The 26258-nt window shown below is 40.6% G+C and overlaps 1 protein-coding gene across 3 annotated transcripts in view; it reads right to left on the minus strand.

Annotated features, from left to right (window-relative positions):
- The window catches only part of casd1 (CAS1 domain containing 1), a 114988-nt gene that overhangs the window by 67932 nt on the left and 20798 nt on the right, over positions 1-26258 (minus strand). For all 3 annotated transcript variants that reach the window (XM_059655160.1, XM_059655157.1, XM_048554811.2), the window contains 2 exons: positions 9543-9639; positions 3926-4046 (listed from right to left, as the gene is read on the minus strand). In XM_059655160.1, the coding sequence (XP_059511143.1) occupies positions 3926-4046; positions 9543-9565 (144 nt within the window). In that variant the 5' untranslated portion in view covers positions 9566-9639. The remainder of the gene's footprint in view (positions 1-3925; positions 4047-9542; positions 9640-26258) is intronic.

The raw sequence follows: 26258 nt of genomic DNA on the forward strand, positions 1-26258 counted from the left end.
TCTGAATTTCACACTCCATCTATCCCTGATGCCTAACATAAATCTATTTGCCTCTGCCTTAAGAATATTTAGTGATCCCACCTCCACCAGTTTCTGAGGGAGTATTCCAAAAGTTACACATTCCTGTGAGGAAAAAGAAATTACCCCTCTTCTGTTACAACAGTATCCCATAGTTCTGGACTCACCCACATCAGGAAATAAACATTCTACTTCCGCATTACAAGATCAGTCAAAATATTATATACTTCAAGGGAGTGACTTCTCATTCTTCTAAACTCCAACAGAAACGAGCCTAGCCTGGCCAAAACATCCTAAGGCAAATTACTCACTCAAAATAGCAATCTAATAAACCTCCTCTGAACCACCTACAAGCTTCCTTCAACGAGAAGACTAAACTGCATGTGTTCTCACCAATACTCTGTATGACCAAAGCATAATAGTTTGATGTTCAACTGATTTCATAATGAATGATAGCATCCAATTAGCCATCTGATTACGAGCCATGCCCTTTTGTGCCTCATGCACTACAGCAGCTAGATCTCTCTGCATCTCGAATTCCATGGGCATTCTCAGTTTAAGTAATACTCCACAAGTCCACATTTTCCCACATTATACTCAATCTGCCAAAGTCTTGCTCATTCACTCAATCAACCAATCTGTTTAAATAAAAACTGAAAGAACTGCTAATGCTATAAATCAGACAAAAAAAGAAACTACTGGAAAAGCTCAGCAGATCTAGCAGCATTTGATTTCTCTCCAGAGTTAACGTTTTGTGTCAAGTGACCCTTCCTCAGATGCTGCCAGACCTGCTGAGCTTTTCCAGCGTTTCTATTTTTATAAACCAATCTGCGCTGTTTAGGTCAAGCTCACAACATATTTTCCCATCTAATCTTATGTCATCAGCAAATTTTGCCACAATACCTTTGATCCCCTTATCTAAGTTATGGATATAAAACCAAAAGGTTGGCTAGATGCCACACAATCTGAAAAAGACTTAATTATGCATACTCAAAATTATGCATAGGGTGGCATGGTGGCAGAGTAGTTAGCACTTCTGCCACACAGCGCCAGGGACCCCTGGTTTGATTTTAGCCTTGGATGACTGTGTGGAGCTTGCACTTTCTTTCCGTGTCTGCATGCGTTTTGGCTGGGTGCCCAGATTTCCTCCCACGGTGCGCAGGTTAGGCAGATTGACCATGCTACAGTGCCCATAGAGTCTCCAGGGACATGCCAACTATGTGGATTGGCTATAGTAAACACAGAGTTACAGGGATAAGGTGGTTCTGGGTGGGGTACTTTGCAGAGGGTTGGTGCAGATTGGATTTCTGAATTTAAACAGCTCCTAAAACCTGAGGACTTTTTCATGTGGGACTTCATTAAAGGCTTTCTGACAATCTAATTGCAATAAATCAAGGGTATCCCTTCTACCCACTGTTTGATTGCTTCAAAGAATTCCTATAAAGCTGAGTTTAAATTTCATCCATCTACAAGTTCGCTTATGACACCACTGTTGCAGGCTGGACATCAAACAATGACGAGTCAGAATACAAGAAGGAGATGGAATGCTTGGCCTTGTGGCACGAAGATAACATCTCTTTCTCAATATCAGCAAAACTAAGAACTGGTCATTGACTTCAGGAAGAAAGGAAGAGGACACACCCCCGTCTACATCAATGAAGTGGAGGTGGAGAGGGTCGACAACTTCAAGCTCCTAGGAGTTACGATAACCAACAATTTGTCCCACATAAATGCAATGGTCAAGGTGACACAACAATGCATCTTCTTCCTCAGGAGGCTATAGAAATTCAGTATGTCCGTAACGACCCTCACCAACATTTACAGTTGCCCCATAGAAAGCATTCTATCTGGGATGTATCACAGCTTGGTATAGCAGCTGTTCTGCCCAGGACCATAAGACACAACAGAAAGCTGCAACCACAGCTCAGACCATCCTGCAAGCCAAACTCCCATCCATGGACTCCATCCACACTTTTGGTTGCTGCAGAAAGGTAGCAACAAAGAGCCCTCCCAGCTCAGTTACAACATTTTCCAACCGGTAGAAGATACAGAAGCTTAAACACACGTGCCAACAGGTTCAAGAACAGCTTCCTTCTTCCTTGCCATTATTAGACTACTGAACAGACCTATCTAATTTCAAATCTAATATTGTGTAGCTGCTGTGCAGCCATAACCTTGTATGCCTCACTCTGCCTAAATGCTCTATGGTCTGTATGTCCTTGAAGATATAATCTGCTTGTACTGTGTGCAAAACAAAACGTTTCACTGAATGGAGGCACATATGACAATAATAGATCAAATCAATCCATACAGAAGCATGCTGGTTACCTCAGTGCAGTACTGAAAACGTGCTCCATTAGAACAGTTCAGCACAGGAACAGGCCCTTCAGTCCGCCATGTTTGTGCTGACTATGATGCTATTCAAAACTAATCCCATGTGCACGCACATCGTCCGTATTCCTCTATTCTCTGCTTGTTCATGTATTTAAATACCTCTTAAATTTTGCTATCATACCTGCTTCTATCACTCCCTGGTAATGCCTCCACGCAGCTACTACCGTCTGTGCAGAAAAAGATGCCCCCTGCACTTCTCCTTTAAACTTTCCCCCTCACATCTTAAACCAATGCCATGCCCCTAGTATCCGACATTTCCATGCTGTGAAAAAAACTCCAACTATCCACGCTTCTCAATTATATATCAGGCAGCGGAGTCATCTTTCATATTAACAAACAGCGACCCAGCTTCCACTTTCACACAGACATGGACACTTATGGCTGCACATACCTGCAAAATCTATTATCCCCAACTAATTTAAATGTTAAACCGATTAAATTATTTTACTTCTCTCGCACTTGTTATAATTGGCTCTGTGAAAATTGGCTGCTGAGCGTTTACAAATGAGTGATGACGTTTCATTTTATTCATTGGCTATACAATGCCTGACATCATAAAAGTTTTCTTATGCATCCTGGGCAAAGGATGCGTAATGGTTTCAAAACCCGCATCGAAGTTGCTCTACAAGTGAGTGTGTTGGCATCATTGGTAAGGTCAGTAATTATTGTCCATTACTAAAGATCCTCAAGGTGGCGATGGTGAGTCTTCATCCTGAATTACTATGATCTTGCACTGAAGATGTGTTAGTACCACTGGGGAGAAAACTCAATTATGTGCCACAATAAAAATTTTTCCTTCTTTCCTTGCTCAAAGGAGTAGGGAAATGTCAGCATGTTTCATACTCAAAACCTACTATAATTGTGTTACAGGGTCTTCTTCCACTGCTGAATAACAGAAGTAGTGAGTAACAATCATGTAGTTTCCATCTCCTTATGTCATCCAACTCCACACGTGCCTCAGTTCATCCTTGGCTCATTATAGCTGCTTACCAGTCCAATGAACCCCTAGACAGCCTCTGCATTCTCTCCTTCAAAACTCAAGGGCACCCAAAACCCATTTCCCCATGTGCTCATGTAACTGACATTTGCTTCAGATTATGCTACACTATTTTAAACTCTCATTTTCAAACTCAGTCAAGATCTGAACCTCTTTAAAAGCCTTTCTGCCCTACAAACATTGGAGATCTGCACACTTCCAAAACACTGTACCCAAGCATCCTGGATTTTAATCACTTTAACAATGTAGACCTGCTGCAGTGAATGAAACATTCCATATACGGAAAACTCAATTAAACTTTAACATACTGTGCAATCAACCTTGACACATGCTGCTAAAGCCAATATAGAACATGTATTAAGTTAAATTATTTTGAGCAACTCAAAAATCAAACCGAAATGCAAAGTTTCAAAGTGAGCATTATTCAATGTATAGTGGCAATTAAGTTTCTTAGTGCAAATCTGTCCCGCTATTATTGACACTGTCTAAATCAAAGCAAGGAAGTTCAGATCATACCTTGTTACCTTCTTCTTTAATGTCAGAATTTATAATTTTAACAAAGGCATAGAAGAACTGCCGAATTCTGGAATCTCCTACAAAAGCTATGTATTTGTTCAGTAGACAGTTCTTTACTTCACTAAAAAAAGAAACAAAAAAGTGTAAAGTTAAACAGAGAAGTAATAAAAATTAGGACATTTGATTACAACACATACATCCATTTTTCCTATTCACCCTCCCAGCCTGATCATTAGCAACTCCTTTGTCTGTTCAACTGTCTCTCGCTCTCACTTTGGGCTCTATCTTATTGTTTACTCTCCACCCCACCCACCTCCCTATTTTGTGCAAATAAAGTGATGTTTTCCCAGCCACCATCAGTTCTGAGGAAGGGTCACCAGACCCGAAACATTAATTGTTTTCTCCTTCACAGCTGCTGCCAGACCTGCTAAGCTATTCCAGGAACTTTGTTTTTGTTCCTGATTTACAGCATCCACAGTTCTATTGGTTTTCATCCATTTTGCCTGTTATATTTGAAGTGTCACAACATTTCCGTCTTAGGTGACCATGTAAACACTATTTGGGGCAGTTAAGTGTCTAGAAGCTGTACTAGATATGAAAGCTAAAAATATTTTCTGCGAACACGTTAACAGCAAGCTAACCAATACAAAGGTAGTGCTGCTAGCAGCAACGGGGACAAAGCTGGTTAACAAAGGAAGTGAAAATTGTTGCAGGATTAAAAGAAAGGGCCCCATAAAGGTTGCCAGCAACAGGAGTTAAATTGAGGATTAAGAAGATTTTAGAACACAGCAAGAGAAAAGGACCAAAATACCGATAAGGAATTAGACAGCAGTACAAATATTAGCTAGCAAATCAGAGATATAGGCAATAATACTTCCAGCAGATATGCAAAAAAAATTAATTTACTTAAGACAAATGCGGGACCACGACAGGCAGTATCAGAAGAATTTGTAATGGGTAAATAAATGGAAGAGAAACAAAATAACTGTCTGCTTTCATTGGAGAACTTAGAAGAAATCTCTCTGAATTAGAGATCCAAGAGCCTGGCCAGAATCAAGATTTGAAGGAAAGGAATATTACTAAGAAGACTGCTTTGGAAAAATTAATGGGACTCAAGACCAATAAGTCCTTGACATTCCACAACCCAGACAACTGAAAGAGATAGCTATGAAGATAATGATTATATGGGGGTCATCAAAAGTTTTCCAGATTTTGTAACTGTTTCCACAGATTGGGAGATAGCAAATGTCACCTCAATATTTAAGAAGGGGCAGAGAGAAAACAGAGAAAACCTGTTAGCTTTATATCAGTGAAAGGGAAATAGATAGAACCTGTTGTAAAAGATGTGATGTGATAAATGACCAATAAGATAAGTAACGACCTGATGGGGCACAGTCAACATGGATCACTGAATGAGAAATTGTGTGCTATTTGACAAAACTGTTGAGAGTGTTTTTAAGAATGGTACTAACAGAACCAAGTGTCAGTGGACTGAGCAAACTTACGATTTTTAGAAAGCTTTTTAATAAAGTCTCTACAAGAGGTTAGTTAGCAAATGGGATAAGGGGCAATATATGAGCATGGATTAAGAATTAAGGATTGGCTAATACGTAGAAAACAATAGGAATAACTCAGTCACTCTCAATTTGACAGCATGTGATTTGCACAAATTGGTAGTTCGATCCGAGCTGTTCATAATATGTATCAATGATTTGAATGTGGAGACAAAATACAAGACTTCCAAGTTTGGAATGACAAAGCTAGGTGGGAATGTCTCCTGCAAGAAAGATGCAAAGTGGATTCAAGAAGATTTTGGTAGGCTTAGTGAGTGGGCAAGAACACAAGAGGTGGAATATCATGTGGGCATAAAAAACAGATCATCTAGTTTTGTGGGAAGAACAGGTATGCAGACCATTTCTGAAATGGCATTGGTTAGAAAGTTTAGCACAAAAGCAATCTGGGTGTTAACAGTCACTGAAAATTAACACATGGGTGCAGCAGATAATTAAGATAAATTGCACGCAAGCCTTTAATCATAAGTGGATTTCAGAATAGGAACAGCAAAGTTTTCCTTTGATTGCACAGGAAAGTAAAGCAAAGAACTGTAGACACTAGAAATCTGAAACAAAGGCAGAAATTATTATAAAAACTCAGCAGGTCTGGTAGCATCTGTGGAGAGAAAGCAGAGTTAATGATGAGTCCAGTGACCATTCTGCAAAAGTGAATCCAGATAGGGGGAGGAAGCAAGGGAGAAAGAGTGAAAGGACAGCAAGCAAGGAAGTGGAGAATGGTTCAGCAAACAAAGATTGCTGAAGACAAGCTGAAAAACAGAATTGGTTGGAGGGTGCTAACTAGAAATAAAATGTTTGAAAATTGGTTCGCTGCCTTGGGAGCAATCCACACATAATGGAATGCAAGTATTTGCGCGAAGATAATGAACAAGGAAGAGTGTGTTCACATTCTGAAACCGTTAAGTGCAATGTTGAATATCAGGTACCTAGCCGTTTGATGGGGTGTTGTTCCTCTATCCAATTCACATTATGCCTTGCTGGAACACTGCAGTAGGCCTTAGACAGAAACATTAGCCTGGGAAAATGGTTGAGTGTTGTATTGGCAATCAACTGAACCTTGGGGTCATTTTTCCAGACTGAGCATAGTTGTTCCTCAAAATAGTCACCTACTGTTTCATGGTGGAGGTTGAACTTTGAATGGTGTATACAATAGACTAGACTGAATAAAGTGCAGGTAAATTGCTGCTTCATCTGCAAGTTGCTTCTGCAGCATGGATAGTGAGGAGGGAGCTGGTAAATGGGCAAGTACTGCACCTTCTGCACTCGCATGGAAGGGGCCGTAGGAGTATGGGGAGGTGTTGAAGAGGACGAGTTGGCCAAAGTGCCCCAGATGGAATAGCCCCTGCAGAATACCGAAAAGGGAAGGGAGAGGAATATATGTATGGCATCCCACTGAAGGTGGTGGAAATGCTGGCTCATCATCCTTTGGAGGCTAGTAAAGTGGAAAGTGAGAACTACCCTATCTTTGTTGGAAAGAGGAGAGGAGAGGAGAGAATGGGTAAGGGTGTTAATGCGGGAAATCGGTTGAACAGAGCTGAGGACACTGTCAACCTCTGTAAAGCAATCCTTGGTGGACATTTCTGACATTATCCTACAGAAAGTGGTATTATTAGAACAGATGTGACTGAGATGGAGGTACTAGTAGAACTGGATGGAGTCCCCACAGGAGACCGGGTGAGAGGATTTATGGTCGTTAACTATAGGAGACACTAGGTTTGTAATGGATTTCAACGGCTAAACTATCCCCAAAAGTAGAAAAACAGATGTCAAAGAAATGAAGGGAGGAGTCAGAAATGGGCCAGACTTGGTGTGGCAGAGTGGCTCAGTGCCAGACTTGGGAGAAATACAAGTTTTCAAAATAATATTAGAAGAAAGAGTACCTAAGATATGGTGCGTCCATTTGAAAACAGATGATGCAATTAAAAGTGTTCAAAAAGATAAAAAATTAATTGAGCACAGGAAAATAGTCTGTACGAAACAGTAAACCAAAAATGTGAATAATTTAGTGCAGTGTAGATACAATACACAATCATTTTGGACTTACATGTTAAGACTCCACTTTTGCAATTAAGTAATCAGGTAAATGACTAATTTTAACTGGGGCAAATGTCAATAGCTAAAGGATAAAGAAGGTAAAGTAATGAGGGGGCAAGAAATGTTTGAAAAAAAAACTTGCAAGGGATATTAAAATTAACAGCAAACATTTTCAGTTATATTGAGGAAAAATGATAGAGAAATGTGGACTAGGAAAACCAGCTACAGGCAAGACTGTAACAGACAAGGAGGATATAAAGACATGCTAAATGAGTATTTGATATTCTTTTTCACATTATGAAAATGAGACAATATGCCAAATGCAAAAGGGAACATGTGTCTAATCGAAAAGAAAGAATTTAGTAGATGTAATTTTCGTAAAAACATTATAATGGAAAAAAACACTCGGATGTAAGATGACAAATCACAAGGCCTGGCAGCATACGTGAAAAAAAAACAGACTTCATGTTACGTGTCCCATGACCCTTTCTCAGAACTGATGGTAGCTGAGAAAATGTTCGTTTGTAAGCAGAAAATGGGGAGGGGGGGATAGGGTTTAGAGTTAGAGTTATCGACAGGATAAAGGATAGAGCCTAAAGAGAGAGAAGAGCAGTCGGATAGATTCTGTCCTTTATCTTATCATTAACTCCCCACCCTAACCTCCTCCCTAGTTTCTGCATGTAAACTGATGTTTTCCCAGCTACCACCAGTTGAGACCTGAAATGTTAACTGACTCTTTTCACCACAAATGCTGCCAGACCTGCTGAGCTTTTCCAGCAACTTCTGTTTTTGTTCCTGATTTAAAGCATCTACGATTCTTTCAGTTTTAAAATCTCAAGGCCTAATAGATTCCGATAGAGTACGAGAAAAAGCAGGTTAGTAAATTACAGTCATTTAGTCATAATATTTTAAATTTGTTTTCTCCATTCATTCACAGACTATGACTCAGCCAATATTTATTGCCCATTCTGAATTGCCCTGTAGGTGGTGGTGGTAAACTAAATTTTTGAACTGTTGCAGTCTTTGGTTGTAGGGACACCGACGATATTGATAGGAAAGAAGTTCCAGGATTTTAATTTGGTAACAGCCTGATTTAGCTGGAGGAGAAATCACTCATTTGATAAATTAAAATAAAAAAACTAGTAAAAGTAGTGAGGCACTGGTCATTTAAATATTATAAAAGCAGTGAAAATTAATGTGTATCAGCTGTTTAAAGCACTTACCACAAGTGAGGAAACAAATCAAATATGGAACAACTTTCCTGTATTTACTGTCTAGTCCTGCTAGAATTTTAGATTTGTCTGAGACTCTACCCATCATTCTTCAAAGCTTCAGTAAATAAATTCATAACCAATCCAGTCCCTCTTCCTAAGTCAGTCCTGCCATCTCAGGAATCTGTCAGGTAAACCTTCTTTGCACTTCCTCCACAGTCAGACCATCCCTCCTTCGATGAGGAGGAAACTAAGACTACACACAATATTCCACGCACATGTTCTGAGGAAGGGTCACCAGACCAGAAACATTAACTCTGATTTTTCTTCACAGATGCTGCGAGATTTGCTGAGCTTTCCCAGAAACTTCTGTTTCCGTTCCTGATTTACAGTATCTGCAGTTCTTTTGGTTTTTACAGATTTGGTCCCACCAAGGTCCTGTACAATTGCAACAAGACATCCTCCTCCTGTGCGCAAATCCACTTGCTATGAAGACCAGCACACCATTTCCCTTCTTCACAGCTTCTTACTTTCAGCAGTGTACAAGGACACCTAGGTCTCATTTCTCCTTCCCCATAATCTCTCACCATTCAGTTAATAATCTGCCTTTCTGCTTTTGCCAAAGCAGATGACCTCACATTTATCCACATTATACTTCATCTGCCATGCAGATGAGCTCGGTAACTAAAGATACTGCATCCGCTTTATTTGTGCTAATACCATGCTTGACTTATTATAAACTGCAGAAAATTCATGTAAATTCAAGTACAATAATGACTGGCAATTTTTTCAATCACTTGCCTGATCTTGTATTTATGCATCATGCAGCCATTAGGTTGCCAAACGTTTTCACCAAGGAATCGGCCACTAGATAGGAGCCACTCACAGGTATCGCCACCTAGATGGAGGTGATCACAGAGTAAGAAGAAATCTGTCATGAAGATGTTTACTAAAAAGAAAAAGAATCAAACAGCAAGTGGGTGCAAAGAGATTGGAAGTGGCAAAACAATTTAACTTTTTGGACAGGATGAGACTCATTCATGGAACACCGATCTACATGATTTAAATCTTGTCTATCCACGTCTACTGGGGGACATTTTAAAGAAAAAACTACAAATATTTATCAAATTCAGCTTAAACAAGGCCATGAAATCCCACACAAACTAAAACAAAGAACCACAATTGCTGGAAATTGGAAACAAAAGCAGAAATTGCTGAAGACACTCAGCAGGTCTGGCAGCATCTGTGGAGAGAAAGCACCGTGAATTTTCGAGTCCAGTGACCCTTCTTTAAAACCGACACACAAACTAGATCTGTATACAGCATAAGCGCTTAAAAATCACAGGATGCAAGTGTCACTAGCATGGCCAGAATTTATTTCTCAACCCTAACTGGCCCTTGAAGAGGTGATGAGCTAACCTCCAAGTTCATGTGATGTAGGGTCATCCAGATTGCCATTACAGAGGGACTTCCATGATTTTTACCAAGTGAAAATGAAAGAACGGTAATGTAACGCTAAGTCATATTGTGCATTGTTTGAAGGGACGTATACAGATGATATTGGCATTCTCCTACTGTCTTTATTCTTCCAGATGGTAGAGGTCATGGGTTGGAGTGCGCTGCTGAAAGGATCTGAATTTTTGCAACACATCCTGTACAAGGTTGCCAATATGTACCAATGGTAGAATTGTGTAATTTTAGGATGGTAGATACTGTTATGTCCTAGTTCGTGTCAAACTTCTTGAATGCTGTTGCACTTATCAAGGCAGCTTGATTCTATCACATTCCTAACTTAAACCATATTGTAAGCAATCTATGAGAGATAGTCTACAGCTTCTGACCTGGAAATATTAATAGAATAGAACAGAATCCCTAAGTGGGGGAACAGGCCATTTGACGCAACAAGTCCACATAGACACTCCAAAGACCATCCCAACCAGATCCAAACCGTCTACTCTATGATTATAACCTTGCACATCCCATGGCTAAAATCACCTAGCCTGCCCATCCCCAAACACCACGGGCAATTTAGCATGACCAATCCACCTAAACCGCACATCTTTTGCTGTGGGAGGAAATTGGAACACCCAAAAGGAAACCATCACAGACAGGAAGAATGTGCAAACTCCACACAGGCAGTTGCCTAAGGCTGGAATTAAACTCAGTTCCTTGGCACTGTGAAGCAGCATTGTCAACAACTTTTCACTCAGGGAGGTATGGGCTGCTCCCTCATTAGAGAGATATAGCTTATACTGAATTTAATAGGAGGGTCACCATGCTTTAGGCAGCACCAAAGGTTGAGAAGGCAGGACCTTCATGATGACCTCCACTGATAAGGGAATTGAACCCATACTGTTAGCATCATTAAATCACAAACAAGCTGTCCAGTCAATTGAGCTACACAATCGCCTGAGCTACTAGCTGCAAAATATTTTAATTCTTACTTCATTCGAGGTTAATTCTGTCTTCTCATGATTACAGCATTCTAATAGAGCTCAGCTCAAGCTTTAGAAATTGTACCTCACATTTCTGTCAGACACTTTACAACCTCTGGACTCTTTGTAACAATGTTGAACTCTTGAACTAATCTTCTCTATCACAGTTTGCTTCCAAGTTTCAGAAGTGAAATTAGTAGTTTGAAACAGCACAGTAGGGTGCAAGGAAGTCTTGACACATACAGGACTTAATACAGCTATATTTTCTGTCTGCAGAACAAACATGTTCTGAGAAAAGTCAATTGTGACTCCACAAGAAGGTAGGTAAGTGTTTGAATGAGGAGTATTTTAGGTTAGATTAGATTCCCTACTGTGTGGAAACAGGCCCTTCGGCCCAACAAGTCCACACCGCCTATTACAGCGTCCCACCCAGACCCATCCCCCTATAACCCACACACCCATGAACACTATGGGCAATTTAGCATGGGCAATCCACCTAGCCTGCACATCTTTGGACTGTGGGAGGAAACCGGAGCATCCGGAAGAAACCCACACAGACACGGGGAGAATGTGCAAACTCCACGCAGATAGTTACCCAAGGCTGGAACTGAACCCAGGTCCCTGGCGCTGTGAGGCTGCAGTGCTAACCACTGAGCCACCGTGCCACCCACAATTTTGCTCAATTATTTATCAAAACTAATGTAATTCATCAGGAATAAACTTTTATGAATAGTAGTAAAGGTAATTTGAACTAGTAGATTTAATTTGGAATAAACCCTAATTTGCACATAAAAATGTGAGATCAGGTGCGTTATTGCATGGTTTGCAGACTTTGTGAATGCAAGTGGGGGTTACAGAGTGGATGAACAAACAAATCATGGTACTGTGGTACGCAAAGTCACTCAAGCAAAGGAGGGTGCTAACAAATACATAATTGTAGAGTCAGAGTGTAATATAGGCCCTTCGGCCCAAACTGGCCCATGCAGATCATGGCGCCCATTAGCTAGTTCCAAATACTCACATTTGGGTCATATCTCTCTAAACCCTTCCTATCCATGTACCTATCCAAATGTTTTTTTAAAGGTTGCTATTGTACCTGCTGCAACCATTTTCTCTGGCAGACCATTCCATATACACACCACTCTCTGCGTGAAGAAGTTATCCTTCAGGTCCTTCTTAAAACTATCCCCTCTCACCTTGCCCTCTAGTTTTTAATTCTCCGTCCCTGGGGCAAAAGAAATGTATATGCATTCATCCTATCTATGCCCTCATAATTTTGTACATCTCAATAAAGGTTGCCCCTCATTCTCCTATATTCCAAGCAATAACTTCCTATCCTGGCCAACCTCTCCCTGTAATGCAGGCCTACTCATCCTGGAAACAGCCTCGTAAATCTTTTGTGCACACTTTCCAGTTTAACTACATCTTTCCTATAAAGAAGGTGCCCAAAACTGTACACAATACTCCAAGTGCAGCCTCACCAACGACTTATCCAACTGTAACACAACGTCCACCTCCATACTCAACACCTCGACCAATGAAGGCCAGCATGCTAAATGCCATCACTTTCTTGGAGTCGGGGGATAGCACTGTCAGGGTATTAGATAGTTCTCTGCAGTTATGGGCAGAATCTGGTTTTGTTACCTGCCTGGTACCAGAATTGCTCTGAGGTGATGAGAAACTTACAATGGGATAGGGAAGATCTAGATGTCATTGTCAATGTAGGTAAAAATAATGTAACTAAGAACAGAATAGTAGTGGTAGCAGGAACTGCAGATGCTGGAGAATTTGAGATAACAAGGTGCAGAGCTGGACGAACACAGCAGACCAAGCAGCATCAGAGGAGTTGCAAGGCTGATGTTTCGGGCCTAGACCCTTCTAGGAATGAGAAGCTAATTTAAAAAAGCAAAACCTTAGGAATGGAATGATCTCCGGATTTTTACCTGAGCCATGAGCATGTTGTCACAAGGTAAAACTGATTAGGGGGTTGAATATGCAACTCAAAAGGTTGGTGTGGAAAACTGAGCTTCCATTAATAGGCACTACCATCAGTTCTAGAGAAAATGAGAACTGTATCATTGGATAGTCTTCAATTGAACTGCACTGGGCCCAGTAATCCACTGAGTCATAATTAGGGCAGTAGAGAAGGCTTTTAACTAAATTGTGGGGGATTTTAAAACTTGGATCAAATGAAGGAAGATGTCAAGATGTCATTAACTGTAAAGACAGGGGATGACCTAGTGGTATCATCATTGAACTATTAATCCAGGCTCCCAAATAGTGTTCTGTAATCTCAGGTTTGAATCCCACATGGCCCATTATGCAGTTTGATTTCAATAAAAATCTGGAATTAAGATTTTATTGATGACTATGAAATTATTATCAATTGTCAGAGAAAACAATCTGGTTCCTTTAAAGGAATGAAACTTACCTGTCCGACCTAAATATTACTCTAAACCCACGGCATTGCAGTTTCCTCAAGTGCCTTCTCAGCAATTAGGGATTGGCATCAAATGCTGGTGATGACCACATCCCTATTTAAAATTAAAAGACAAGAGCAAGGCAGCAATAATCAGAAAGTGGACCCGAATATTTAAAGGTCCATGATATTTGGAAGGACAGAAAACTGGGAAAATGTGAAGAACGGCCTTGTTAATTGAGGACGAAATTAGCTTTAAAAGTCAAGATGTAGAATTAGTTTGAATAGTGATGGAGGAAACAGTAAGAAGTCAAATCAGTTGTGGAAGCAATTACACCTCTCTGCCACAGTATCCACAGGCATGAGAAAAAAAGGTACAGAAATGGCCATGAGTGATTTTGACCTATATAAATTGATTGGACAAAAATCAGTTTGGTGAAGATGAGCTCATGGAGTATCTTCAAGGCTGTTTTAGAACAACATATTTTATATCCAACCAGATAGCAGCCTATTTAAAATGCAGTAGTAGGCAACAAGACTGGATTAATTAATTGAAACATAGTAAAAGGTGCACCTAGATTTGGTGGCAGGTTATTCTTTTGAAAAAAAACAACTTAAAGTAGCAACAATCTTAACATTATTGAATTTTGCATTCAATTTGAGGGAAAGAAGAGTTGTTTAAGGTTTGTCTTTTCAATTTGAAAAAGGGCAATTATGAAGGTTGAGACTGAGGTGGCTAAAGTTAAATGCGCGAAGTTAAAAAGGTAAGTTCACATGCCTAACTGCCTCAAAATGCACTGTTTTTAATTTTGCAGAATTTTCCTAGATTCTGAGTCCAATCAAATTGGAAAATAACAAAAATGCAACTCTATTCAGCAAAGGAGGAAACAGAAAGCACTGAATTATAGGCTTGTTAGCTTTACATCTGTCACATGGAAAATTCTGGAATCCATTAATTAAATTAACTGACAGGAAGCCATTGGTGGAATGAAGATTTTTTTGGGGTTGACAAGATATGATTGGACTTCCTGAGATTAATGCTGGGACCTTATATTTATAATTAACACCAACGATTTGAGTGAATAAAGACCAAACATACAGTTGCTACATATGTTGATCCAAAAGATAGGTAGGAATTAAGTTATGACAAGAACATTACAGTCCTCAAAAGGATAGGGTGAGGTTGAGCAAAGGTTTGATAGATGGTGTGTCACATGAGAAAGCATGAACTGGTTTACGTTTGCAGAAAATAACAGAAAACCAACATATTTAAATGGAAGGAAGATGTGGAAACTCTATGGTAAAGAGATCCAGGTGTCCTGGCACACTAATCACAAAAAAAATGCAGCAACAGTAAATGATTAGAAGGGAAATTGACTGTTAAAATTTACTGGATCAAGAATGAAATATAAAAGTTGGCAAATTTTAATGAATTTATACAGGGCATTAGTAAATAACTACTCTTGAAAAAGTTAAAAGTAGTTCAGCCAAGGTTCATTAAATTGATGGCTCGAATTGGAGGGCAATGCAGAGGTCAAAGAAAGGTTGTGTCAGTCTAGAAGGAAGAAGAGTGATCATATTACTTCAATGTCAGATCTTGAAGACTCTTTACAGGGTATATGCAGAAAGGATGGTTCTTCTTGACAGACTAGAACAAGGGGACAGTTTGAAAACAAAAAGGACATTACTATTAAAAACTTTTTTCTCTGACAGTGGCTAGTCCGTGAAATTGTCTTCTGCAGAGAGTAGTGGAGACAGGTTCATTGAATATTTGAAAGGAACAGGCAGCCAGATTTTTAATTAACAGAGGTGTCAGCAATAGGCAGGAAAGAGAGCAGTTGAAGCCACAATCAAATCAGTCATGATTAAATGGTAGAACAGATGCAAAGTGCTGAATGATTTGCTCCTGTTTCAAATTCATATGCTCATATGTCACTTGCACACTTCATATTGCTTTGCTTGATTTTACTCTTGCTTTCGTTACTGGATGCACAAGTTCATTATTCTATCATTGCCACCCTAATAATACATCTTGTTTGCTCCTTTTCCTGCCTCGTAACGACTCCATTGGGTCCAATACAATTAATTCTTTGCTCATTTAATCCCTCCTGTCTTCCAACTGGGCAAAAATTCCATTTTGTTAGTTCTCTCTCAATCTCTTATTTTACTTGCTTAAAAATTGTTATACTTCAGACTCTTGCCAGTTGTGATGCATGGTCATTAATGTAACCCCACAGTTGCCAAACACAGAATTTGTCAGCAATCACCCTCTTTATGTCAGGGAGTTACTGTGGTCCTTTGCCAGCAATTTAAAATTTTTCCAGCAGGAATTCTAAGAACTTGGAGTTCTGCAGCAATTAAATTACGTCCCAACTCCCCAAAACCTGCCCTCCATTTAAAGGCACAAGGTCAGAATAGGTACAACTCTAACACTCAACGAGCTTAACAGGGCAATACAAAGCAGGCCACTTGATTGGTGAACTGTCCACCACCTTAAAACATTCAGACGGTGGAAGGGTGTACCATATACAAGGTGCAATGTGACAGCTCAAAGCTATGACCACTCAAATATAGGTGGACAAGGACAGGAAAGTTCCCCTCCAAGCAACACACTGACTGACTTTGCAATACATCACCATCCCTTCCATATTTTAGTCACAGAGTTACAGTTATACAGGACGGGAACTGACCCTTTGGTCTAACTTGTCTGTGTCAACCAAATGAGCTAAACTGATCTAATCCCATTTGCCAGCATTTGGCCCATATGTGTTAAAACTGTTCCAATTCATTTACGAATCCAGATGCATTTTAAATGTTGGAACTGTACCCGCCTCCAGTACCTCCTCTTGTAGCTTATTCCCTATATGCACCAAAAGCTTCCCCTCATGTCACTTTTAAATCTTTCTCCCCTCAGCTTAAACCCATAACTCGTGATTTTTTCTAAAACTCTACAAGGTCATCCCTCAGCCTCCGACTCCAGCTTCTCCCTATAGCTCAAACCCTCCAATTCCAGCAACATCCTTGTAAATCTCATCCTGGAACAAACTTCTTTACAGCACTGCGAGTGTAACTGCACCCCACGGACTGTACAGGCTCAAGGTGGCCGCTCACCAATGTTTACTCCAGGGCAACTAGGGATGGGCTATAAATACTGGCCCAGCCAAAGCCTATATCCCACAACTGAATAAAAGAAAAAGCACCATATACCACTCACTATAAATGCTTAATTGTTGCAAATATTAAAAATACATAACTAATTCACTTAGCAAGTCATACAAGATTTTTAGATTTAACTAAAGACTATCTTTTAGATTACCAAATAAAAACTGAAAAACTAAATCTACTCCATACAAAAGATTCAGTGCATCTAAAATTCCAACATACAAAAAATTACCAGTTACCCAGAAAATTCACTTGAAGTTCCTTATTCCTGTCTATTATCATGGACCAAAATAATTGACAATTAGATCAACTTCAAACCTAACAGTAAATTCAAATCTTTCACACAAAGAAAATATACCAACTTTGAATGTTTTCCATTTGCAGTATCTGCAATATGATTATACACTATTGAAAATTAGTTAAATCATAAAACAGATGAAACAGTGTTAAGATTTGATACTATGAGTGTAAAAACAGACAAGTACTATACTGAAGACTGTATGCAATGCAGCTGACACGCAGCAGATCTTTAATGAATAGGCACATTTAATTCAATGAGCAGCTGATGTTGGCAAACATCAGAAGGAAAATAAAAGATGCAAAAGATTACTTGCAATGAAGCATAACACGGAACAGTAAAATGACTACAGTAATTTGCAAGATCACAGAAGGTAGCTTTGACAATTTTAAAAAATAAGTCGAATAATGTTGATCCATCTCATCACTTTGATTTATGCCATTGTAGTTAGCCAAATCTGTTGTCAAGCAGATCAAATACATTCCAATTTTCCTCTGACAAACTTAACCGTAGCCGAAACATTATTGAACACTACTACTTGCAAGGTATACTCGGCAAAGTATATCGCACAGGTTCAAAGTTCCCCAATCCAGAGGACTGTGGAAACATGGTTATCGAGTGTGTTAGACACTGAGGTTAGTAGATTTCTATGTTCTGAAAATTTAAATCTAATCCATACAAAAAAGATTCAGTGCAGCTAAAGTTCCAACATACAAAAAAATAAATTTACCAGTTACTGGATTGAAGAGGTAGTGTGGGAAAATGATAGTTGAGGTAGAAGATTTACCATAATCTCACTGAATGGTGGAGGCGGCTTGGAAGGATGAGTGATTTACTCCTATTCTTATGATTTAAGTATCACTAGGTAAGTCAATGGCTCAATTTCAATTAGCAACAAATGCGGCCCTATTTTCAGTCTCTTGTGAATTTTCTCCAGTAGCGTAAACAATAATAAAAATGTATTTCCACTCCTTTGCACAATTATTAAAGCTTTTACAAGAAATTCAATGTTAAAATATACTGCTCATTCTTTACAGAGCAGTTAATTGCTGATTGTAATTTTAAATCAGGCAGTTGGCAGAGACAGCCAGTGAACTGACTTTAAATCCATGAACAAGTCACTCATTCTTTTACAAAATATGAAATATGATGCTGAATGAATAAGTGGTATGTCTACAACAAAAACAAAAGTTGCTGGAAAAGCTCAGCAGGTCTGGCAGCATCTGTGAAGGAAAAAAGTTAACATTTCGGGTCCGGAAAGGTTAACCTTCAGAGAATCCTGGACTAGCACTCCCAGATCCCCTCGTACTTCGGCTTTATGAATTTTCTCACGTCTAGAAAATATTCCATGCCTGTATTCTTTTTTCCAAAGTGCAAGACCTTGTATTTGCTCATGTTGAATTTCATCAGCCTTTTCCTGGACCACTCTCCTAAACTGTCTAAATCTTTCTGCAGCCCCCCCACCTCCCCAATACTACCTTCCTGTCCATCTAACTTTGTATCATCAGCAAACTTCGCCAGAATGCCCCCAGTCCCTTCATTCAGATCATTAATATATTAAGTGAACAGCTGAGGCCCCAACACTGAACCCTGCGGGACACCACTCGTCACTGGTTGTCATTCCGAAAAAGAGCCTTTTATCCCAACTCTGCCTTCTGTCAGACAGCCAAGCCTCAATCCATGCCAGTAGCTCACCTTGAACATCATGTGCCCTCACTTTACTAGCAGCATCCCGTGATGCAACTTATCAAAGGCCTTTTGGAAGTCTAGATAGGTAACATCCACTGGGTTTCCCTGGTCAAAACTACTTGTTACGTCAAAGAATTCTAACAAGTTGGTCAGGCACGACCTCCCCTTACTAAATCCATGCTGACTTGTTCTAATACAGCCGTGCACTTCCAAGAATTTAGAAATCTCATCTTTAATGATGGATTCTAGAATTTTACCAACATGCGAGGTTTGGCTAAGCGGCCTATAATTTTCCATCTTTTGTCTTGATCCTTTCTTGAACAAAGGGGTTACAACAGCGATTTTCCGATCATCTGGGACTTTCCCTGAGTCCAGTGACTTTTGAAAGATCACAACCAATGCCTCTGCTATTTCCTTAGCCACCTCCCTCAGAACTCTAGGATGTAGCCCATCGGGGCCAGGAGATTTATCAATTTTTAGACCTTTTAGCTTTTCTAGCACTTTCTCTTTTGTAATGCCTACCATACTCAACTCTGCCCCCTGACTGAATTCCTAGAAGCATGGCATTCCAACCGGAACTCCATCAACAAACACATGGGCTCCAAATCAATCTACCACCCTCTGAGAAAAAGAACAGGAAATGGCATCATCAACACCAGAAATGACATCACAGGGAATGACATCACCAACCCAAGAAAACCTAGACACAAATACAAAGCGGAACATAACACCAGCGCTTCACTGGAGGCTCACTGAAGATGTTACCTAGAATGGTGACGAAACATCTAAAAATGAACCTTCCAGCTCAGCGAGCAAACTTACATCCAGCCCCCGACTCTCCTTAATTGTTAAGATATTACTCATGTCTTCCACTGTGAATAGTGACGCAAAGTATTTATTAAGTTCTTTAGCTTCTTCTTTATCTCTCATCACTAGTCTTCCAGCATCAATTTGGAGCGGCCCAATGTCTACTTTTGCCTCTCGTTTGTTTCTTATGTATTGAAAGAAGCTTTTACTATCATTTCTAATATTACTGGCTAACCTACGTTCATATTTGATCCTCTCCTTCCTTATTGCTGTCTTTGTTATCCTCTGTCTGTTTTTGTAGCCTTCCCAATCTTCTGATTTCCCAGTGCCCTTGGCCACTTTGTAGGCTGTCTCTTTTTCTTTGATACGTTTCCTGACATCCTTTGTCAGCCGTGGCTGTCTAATTCCACCCCCCCAGATAATCTCTCTCTTTTTTGGGATGAACCTCTGTACTGCGTCCTCAATTACACTCAAACTCCTACAATTGTTGCTCTACTGTCTTCCCCACTAGGCTCTGCTTCCAGTCGATTTTTGTCAGTTCTTTCCTCATGCCCCTGTAATTACCTTTATTTAATTCTAACACCATTATATCCGATTTTTCCTTTCTTTCAAACTGCAGACTGAACTCTACCATATTATGATTGCTGCCTCCTAAGTGTTCCCTTACTTTAAGATCTTTGATAAAGTCTGGTTCATTACATAGCACTAAGTCCAGAATAGCCTGCTCCCTTGTGGGCTCCATCATAAGCTGTTCCAAAAAGCCATCCTATAAGCATTCCATGAATTCCCTTTATTTGGATCCATCGGCAACATTATTCACCCAGTCCACCTGCATATTGAAGTCCCCCATGATCACCGTGACCTTGCCTTTCTGACATGCCCTATTTCCCGGTGCATCTTGCACTCCGGTCCTGACCACTGTTAGGAGGTTTGTACATAACACCCATTATGGTTTTTTTTTGCCTTTGTGGTTCCTCAACTCCACCCACACAGACTCCACATCATCTGACCCTATGTCATTCAGTGCCACAGATTTAATTTCATTCTTAATTAACAAGGCAACACCACCCCCTCTGCCCACGTCCCCGTCTTTTCAATAAGTTGTAAATCCTTGGATGTTTAACTGCCAGTCCTGAACCCCCTGCAACCAAGTCTATGATGCCTACCACATCATAATCATACAAGATGATTTGTGCCATAAATTCGTCCACTTTGTTACGAATACTACGAGCATTTAGGTAAAGTGCCTTAATGCTAACTTTCTTATCATTATTTGAGATATTGGAAATCATAAGATGTCCTAAGTTATCCTTCCTTTTCGCTCCATTCCTAGTCTGCCTCAAGCTTAAGCCGACTTGCACACGTGTTATCCTGCTGCTTAGCTTTCCATTTAACTCCATACTCTGTCGCTTTCCCTTCCCCCAGCTCAGAAGTTCAAAGTCCTACTGACCACCCATTTATACTTTTCGCTAGAACACTGGTTCCAGATCGGTTCAGGTGGAGACCGTCCCAACGGTACAGATCCCACCCCGGTTCCAAAACTGATGCCAATGCCCCGTGAAATTGAATCACTCTTTCCCACACCAATTCCTTAGCCATGTGTTTACTTCCTTAACTTTCTTATCCCTATGCCAATTGGCACATGGCTCAGGCAGTAATCCGTAGAACATGACCCTTGAGGACCTGTACTTCAATTTCCCTAGTAGTGCTTCATAATCCCTGAATAGGTCCTCTACCCTAGCCTTGCCTATGTTGTTAGTCCCAATGTGGACCACAACAACCAGATCCTCCCCCTCCCGCTCCAAAATCCTTTCAAGCCGGTCAGAGACGTTCTGCACCCTGGCACCGGGCAGGCAACGTGCGGGACTCCTGAACGGGCTTGCATAGAATACTATCTGTCCCCCTAATTATAGAATCCCCTATAACATCTACTTGTCTTTTTGCTCCCCACTCCTGAATGGCCTTCTGCACCATGGTGCTGTGGTCAGCTGGCTAATTCTGTCCACAGCCCTTTCCCTCATCCGTACAGGGAGCAAGAATCTCATAGCTGTTGGACAAGGTCAAGGGCTGAGGCTCCTGCACTCCTGCCTCAGTTATAGTCACACTGTTGCCCCTGAAATGGTATGTCTAGTTTGTTGTGTATGTGTGAAAGGTTATTCACTCGTGTCCAATCATACAAGTTATGAAGATTTGTTTCTCCCTCAGGAGTGAAACATGGATAGTGCTAACTCTACATATCTTGTTCATACTTTGTCCTTTTAATATAGTCGGAAGGAACAATGCAGAAAGACCGTTGATTTGACTTCATCGTGAATCTCCTCTTTTCAAGGCATGTTTCTATTGCATTGAAAATAATGTGGGTGGAGAATGCAAAAGCAAAAATAGCCTAATCTGTGACCTAGAATTCCACAGGAAAATTTTCACACCAGTGTGGTGGAAGTCGAGCAGTACCACTCGGACAATCTCTAGCTGAAGACTGTGGAAGGGGTGGCTTAACCTGTAATTTGTTCCTTGCCCCTTATTTGGTGCCATCATGGAAAGGGTCTTTCCCATGTTGGCCAGAATTGTCTGTTGCAGGTTTTGAGTTCTTGTTACACAGAGGAACATCTTACTATATTATAATCTAAGTAGAATGCACCATACACACTCCAGCCAGCCTAATGGGGCAGTAGAGCCAAAAGGGAAAAAAAACATCTTGATATGCCTGCAGTAGCAAGAGTGCTCCTTCAAGGCTCACTGGAAAACTGGAGGCTCATTTTCTCATCCTGTTCATAAAAAGCAGTCCTGAGGCAATTATTATATTTTAACCCTGGCACCAATAGCATTTGTCATTTGATTTCCCCTTTTCTTGTCATCTCCCCAGTAGAATCACCGCTAGACTTTACAATGTAGACATTTTTAATTACTCCAATTTGCTAATATTTTGGACCTAGTCTTATGTTAATTAAACAATAATAGTCTGGATTGGTATACTTTTTGAGACGTCAATTTATCAGCACTATCATTTTACAGATATTGGGCAAGTATAAATGGAGAAATAAGAATCTTGTCCCCTTTGGGAAGTTGTGGCAAATTAATGTGTAATTGAATATGACATGGTGTCGCTTTCTAACAAGCTTACTGCAAATCAAACATCTGAGTGGCACAGTGGCTAGCACCACTGCCTCACAGCTCCAGGGATCCGGGCTTGATTCTAGTGACAGGCGACTCTCCCCTTGTCTGCATGAGTTTCCTCTGGGTGCTCTGGTTTCCTCCCACAATCCAAAGACATGCAGGTTAGGTGGATTTTCCATGCTGAACTGCCCATAACCTTGAGAGATATGTAGGTCAAGTGGATTAGCCATGGGGAAATGCAGGGTTACAGGGCATGGGATGCTGTTTGGATTGTAGGTGTGGACTTGATGGGTCGAAGGGCCTGTATCCACAGTGTCAGGATTTTATGAAAAAAGTGAGGACTTTTTTGTACTATTTATTTCCATATGCTTCCGCCCAATCCCCATGTTCTCTCCTTCACAACTTAAGACCCTCCAGCCCTGATAATGGATGCATTTTAGTGTAAAACAAGTTTAAGTTACAATTTAAAGTTTATGCACAAACTACAAAGTCCATGCTCTGAACCCATTTAATCTTTATTTTTAACTATGCTTGTTTGAATACATAGTATGCTGCTACAATGTGATTTGCATTGACTGAGACAAGTCTTGCATTCTTCCATCAGTTACAATGCTAAACTGTGCTACGAGTTAATCGTTGAACTGTTCCACTACCAAGTAATTTCATGTTTAACATAACCTTGTCTAGACTAGCACCACTTATTCTTCCCAAACTGTCACCATCTTCTACACTTCAGTGGATCGTTACCTTCTTAAAAATACATTAAGATGAGTATCTAGATGTTATTCTGCACTACAGTTCTTCGAAACCATTTCATGACTCATGTGACTAGCAAGGTTGTATTTGACGAAACCACCTCCACGAATTAGTCAAGTTATGGACTTTTTCTTCACTCACTCATGGACTGTCTGTTATCGACTGATGGGCGGTTGCCACAGTGCATCTTGTAGATGGAACACATTCTGCTACTGCGCTTTTTTATACTGTCACTGAATGTTGAAAGTGGTGGATTGGGTGCCAGTCAAGCTGGCTACTTTAATCTGGATTATGTCAAGATTTGAGAAGAGTTAGTCATCACAAAATTGCCATCCTGATTGGTTGCTTTGTACCTCCAGTATTTACATGGCTGGTCTGAGTTCAATTTCTGGTAAATAGAAGGCCAAAGGCGTTGATAGTGACAAAATTCGGAGATGACAATGCTATTTAATGTCAAAAATTGATAATTAGATTCCCTCTCGTTGACTGTTGCCTTTCTGCATACGTGTAAGAACTGCTTCACTATCTGTGCAGTTGCAAATGGCGAACATTGATCAATCATCGGTGAATACCCCAGCTTCTATTCTTATGATGGATTGTAGATCAAAGATGGCATACTTAAGATGATTGGGCCTAAGACACCATGCTGAGGATGACGGGCTCAAGGTGCAGTGATGGTGCTCCTACCTGTTGGCCAGAAGGTCTGGATTTAAAATCTACCTAATGCAGAGACGTGTCATAACATACCTGCACAGATTGATTTTTTTTAAATCACCAAGGTAGAGGAATCCTTTTTACACATCTTTGAGCCATAGGTGTCGGGTTCAAGTCCAACCTGCCTCAGAGGTGTGTCTGAACAAGTTGGTTAAAAATATCCATACTAAGGAACAGTGTGTTCTTATTACACAGTGCTAGCATCCCTACCTCTGGACCAGGAGGCTTAGATTCAAGCCCCACTTGCTCCAGAGGTATACCTGAAGAGAGAGGTACAGAACAACATTTCCGTACCGGTTGATTAGAAAATATCTACCTTGAAATGCTACTTTGGTGATGACTGCCATTTATAGTGATTGAACTCCAACTTCTACCATCATTCTTTGTGCTAGGTATGACTGAAAGTCAACAGAGAGCTCTCCTCCCTTCCTCAAATCCCACAGACTCCAGTTTTTCTAGGATGAAGCCATACTCAGTCAGAAGCTAACTGGAGTTAAAGGGTGACCACACCTACGTCACTTCTGGAGTTCTGTCCTTTATCCTTTTTACAGCCTTGGCAGAAACACGGTCAGGATTTGAGTGACCCTGGTAGAATCCAAACTGATTGTAAGACATAGGAGCCTACTGAATCTGCACTACCATTCAATGGCTGTTCTGATAGTCAACTCCACCTGACCTTTCGATAATCTTCAATTCTTATAGTGATTACAAAAAAACCATCTCAGCATTGAATATAGTTTAACAACCCACCTTCTACAGCTCCTTGCAGTAAAGAATTCCACAGACTTGCTACCCTCTGACATAGTAGTATTAAATAGGTGACCCTTTTTTCTTAAATTATATATGCTACTCCTAGATTCTCCCATAAGGGCAAGTTACCTTTGGCATCTACCCTCTCAAGTCCCTTTGAACCTTGAATTTTTCAAGAAGGTGGTCCCTCATTCTTCTAAACTCCATTGTGTACAGGTAAAACTGTTTACAAATCCAGCTATGTGGTCTGACTAGCACCTTTAAACGTTTAGGAAGACCTCCCTACTTTTATAGTCCATTCCCTTTGAAACAAAGACCAATATTCCATTTGCCTTTCTTATTATCCATTGAACTTGGATGCTAGCTTTTTGGAGATTTATGAATAAGGACTCCTAAATTTCTCTATGCTGTAGCATTCTGCAGCTTTCTCCATTTAAGTAATATTCAGCCCCTTTATTCTTCCAAAGTGTTAAAGTGCAAAACTACATACTTCTTCACATTATAGGTCATGTGCCAAGTTTATGCCTAATTGTTTCATCTGTGTTTGTTCCATTGTAGACTGAGTCATCCTCATCATTTGCATTCCCAGCTATTTGTGTCATCCGCAAACTTGATTGTAGCATATTCACTTTCCTCATTCAAGATATTATAATAACTCCACTATTTACAGGTTGCCATCCTGAAAATGGCCCTCATATTCCAACTAAATCCCCTCACCCAAGCTCACCTCCTGTTGGGTATTCACATCCTTCCTTCCTAACCTTCTGCTCTCTGATACCGAATGTTCTGTACCCAAAGGTCTTGGCTTTATTCCTCTGCGTCCCCATCCTAACGGATTTTGGGCACGATATGACTTCGAACTCTTTTACCGCCATCTTTGCCTCCGTGCCCCTGTTTTTTTAAGACAAAAGCCTCTCCTACTCCCACAGGCCCCTTCACCCAGTTCCAACACTCCCCCTCCACCTGGACCCCTCCCTCTGGCCATTTACCTGCACTCAATCTGTTCATTGAGAACTGTCAATGTGATTTTGCTCACCTCAATTTCTCTACCCCCTCCTCACTAAATCATACCCATCTCCCTCCAAAATGGCAGCACACCATGCACTTGGAACTAACCCTGACTTTGCTACTAAGCCTGCTGAGAAGGGTGGTGCCGTTGTAGTCTGGCATACTGACCTCTACATTGCAGAAGCTGAGCGCCAGCTCTCAGATACCTTCTCCTGTCTTCCCCCGGACCATGACCCCACCATGACGTATTAGGCCATTGTATCTACTACAGTAACTGATTTTATCTGGTGACGCCCCCCCCCCCCCCCCCGCTGCTTCCAAGCTGGTAGATCCCAGCCCCGCACAGCTCGCTTCTACCTCCTTCC

This window comes from Stegostoma tigrinum, chromosome 2, assembly GCF_030684315.1.
Source record: "Stegostoma tigrinum isolate sSteTig4 chromosome 2, sSteTig4.hap1, whole genome shotgun sequence".
Lineage (NCBI taxonomy): Eukaryota > Metazoa > Chordata > Chondrichthyes > Orectolobiformes > Stegostomatidae > Stegostoma > Stegostoma tigrinum.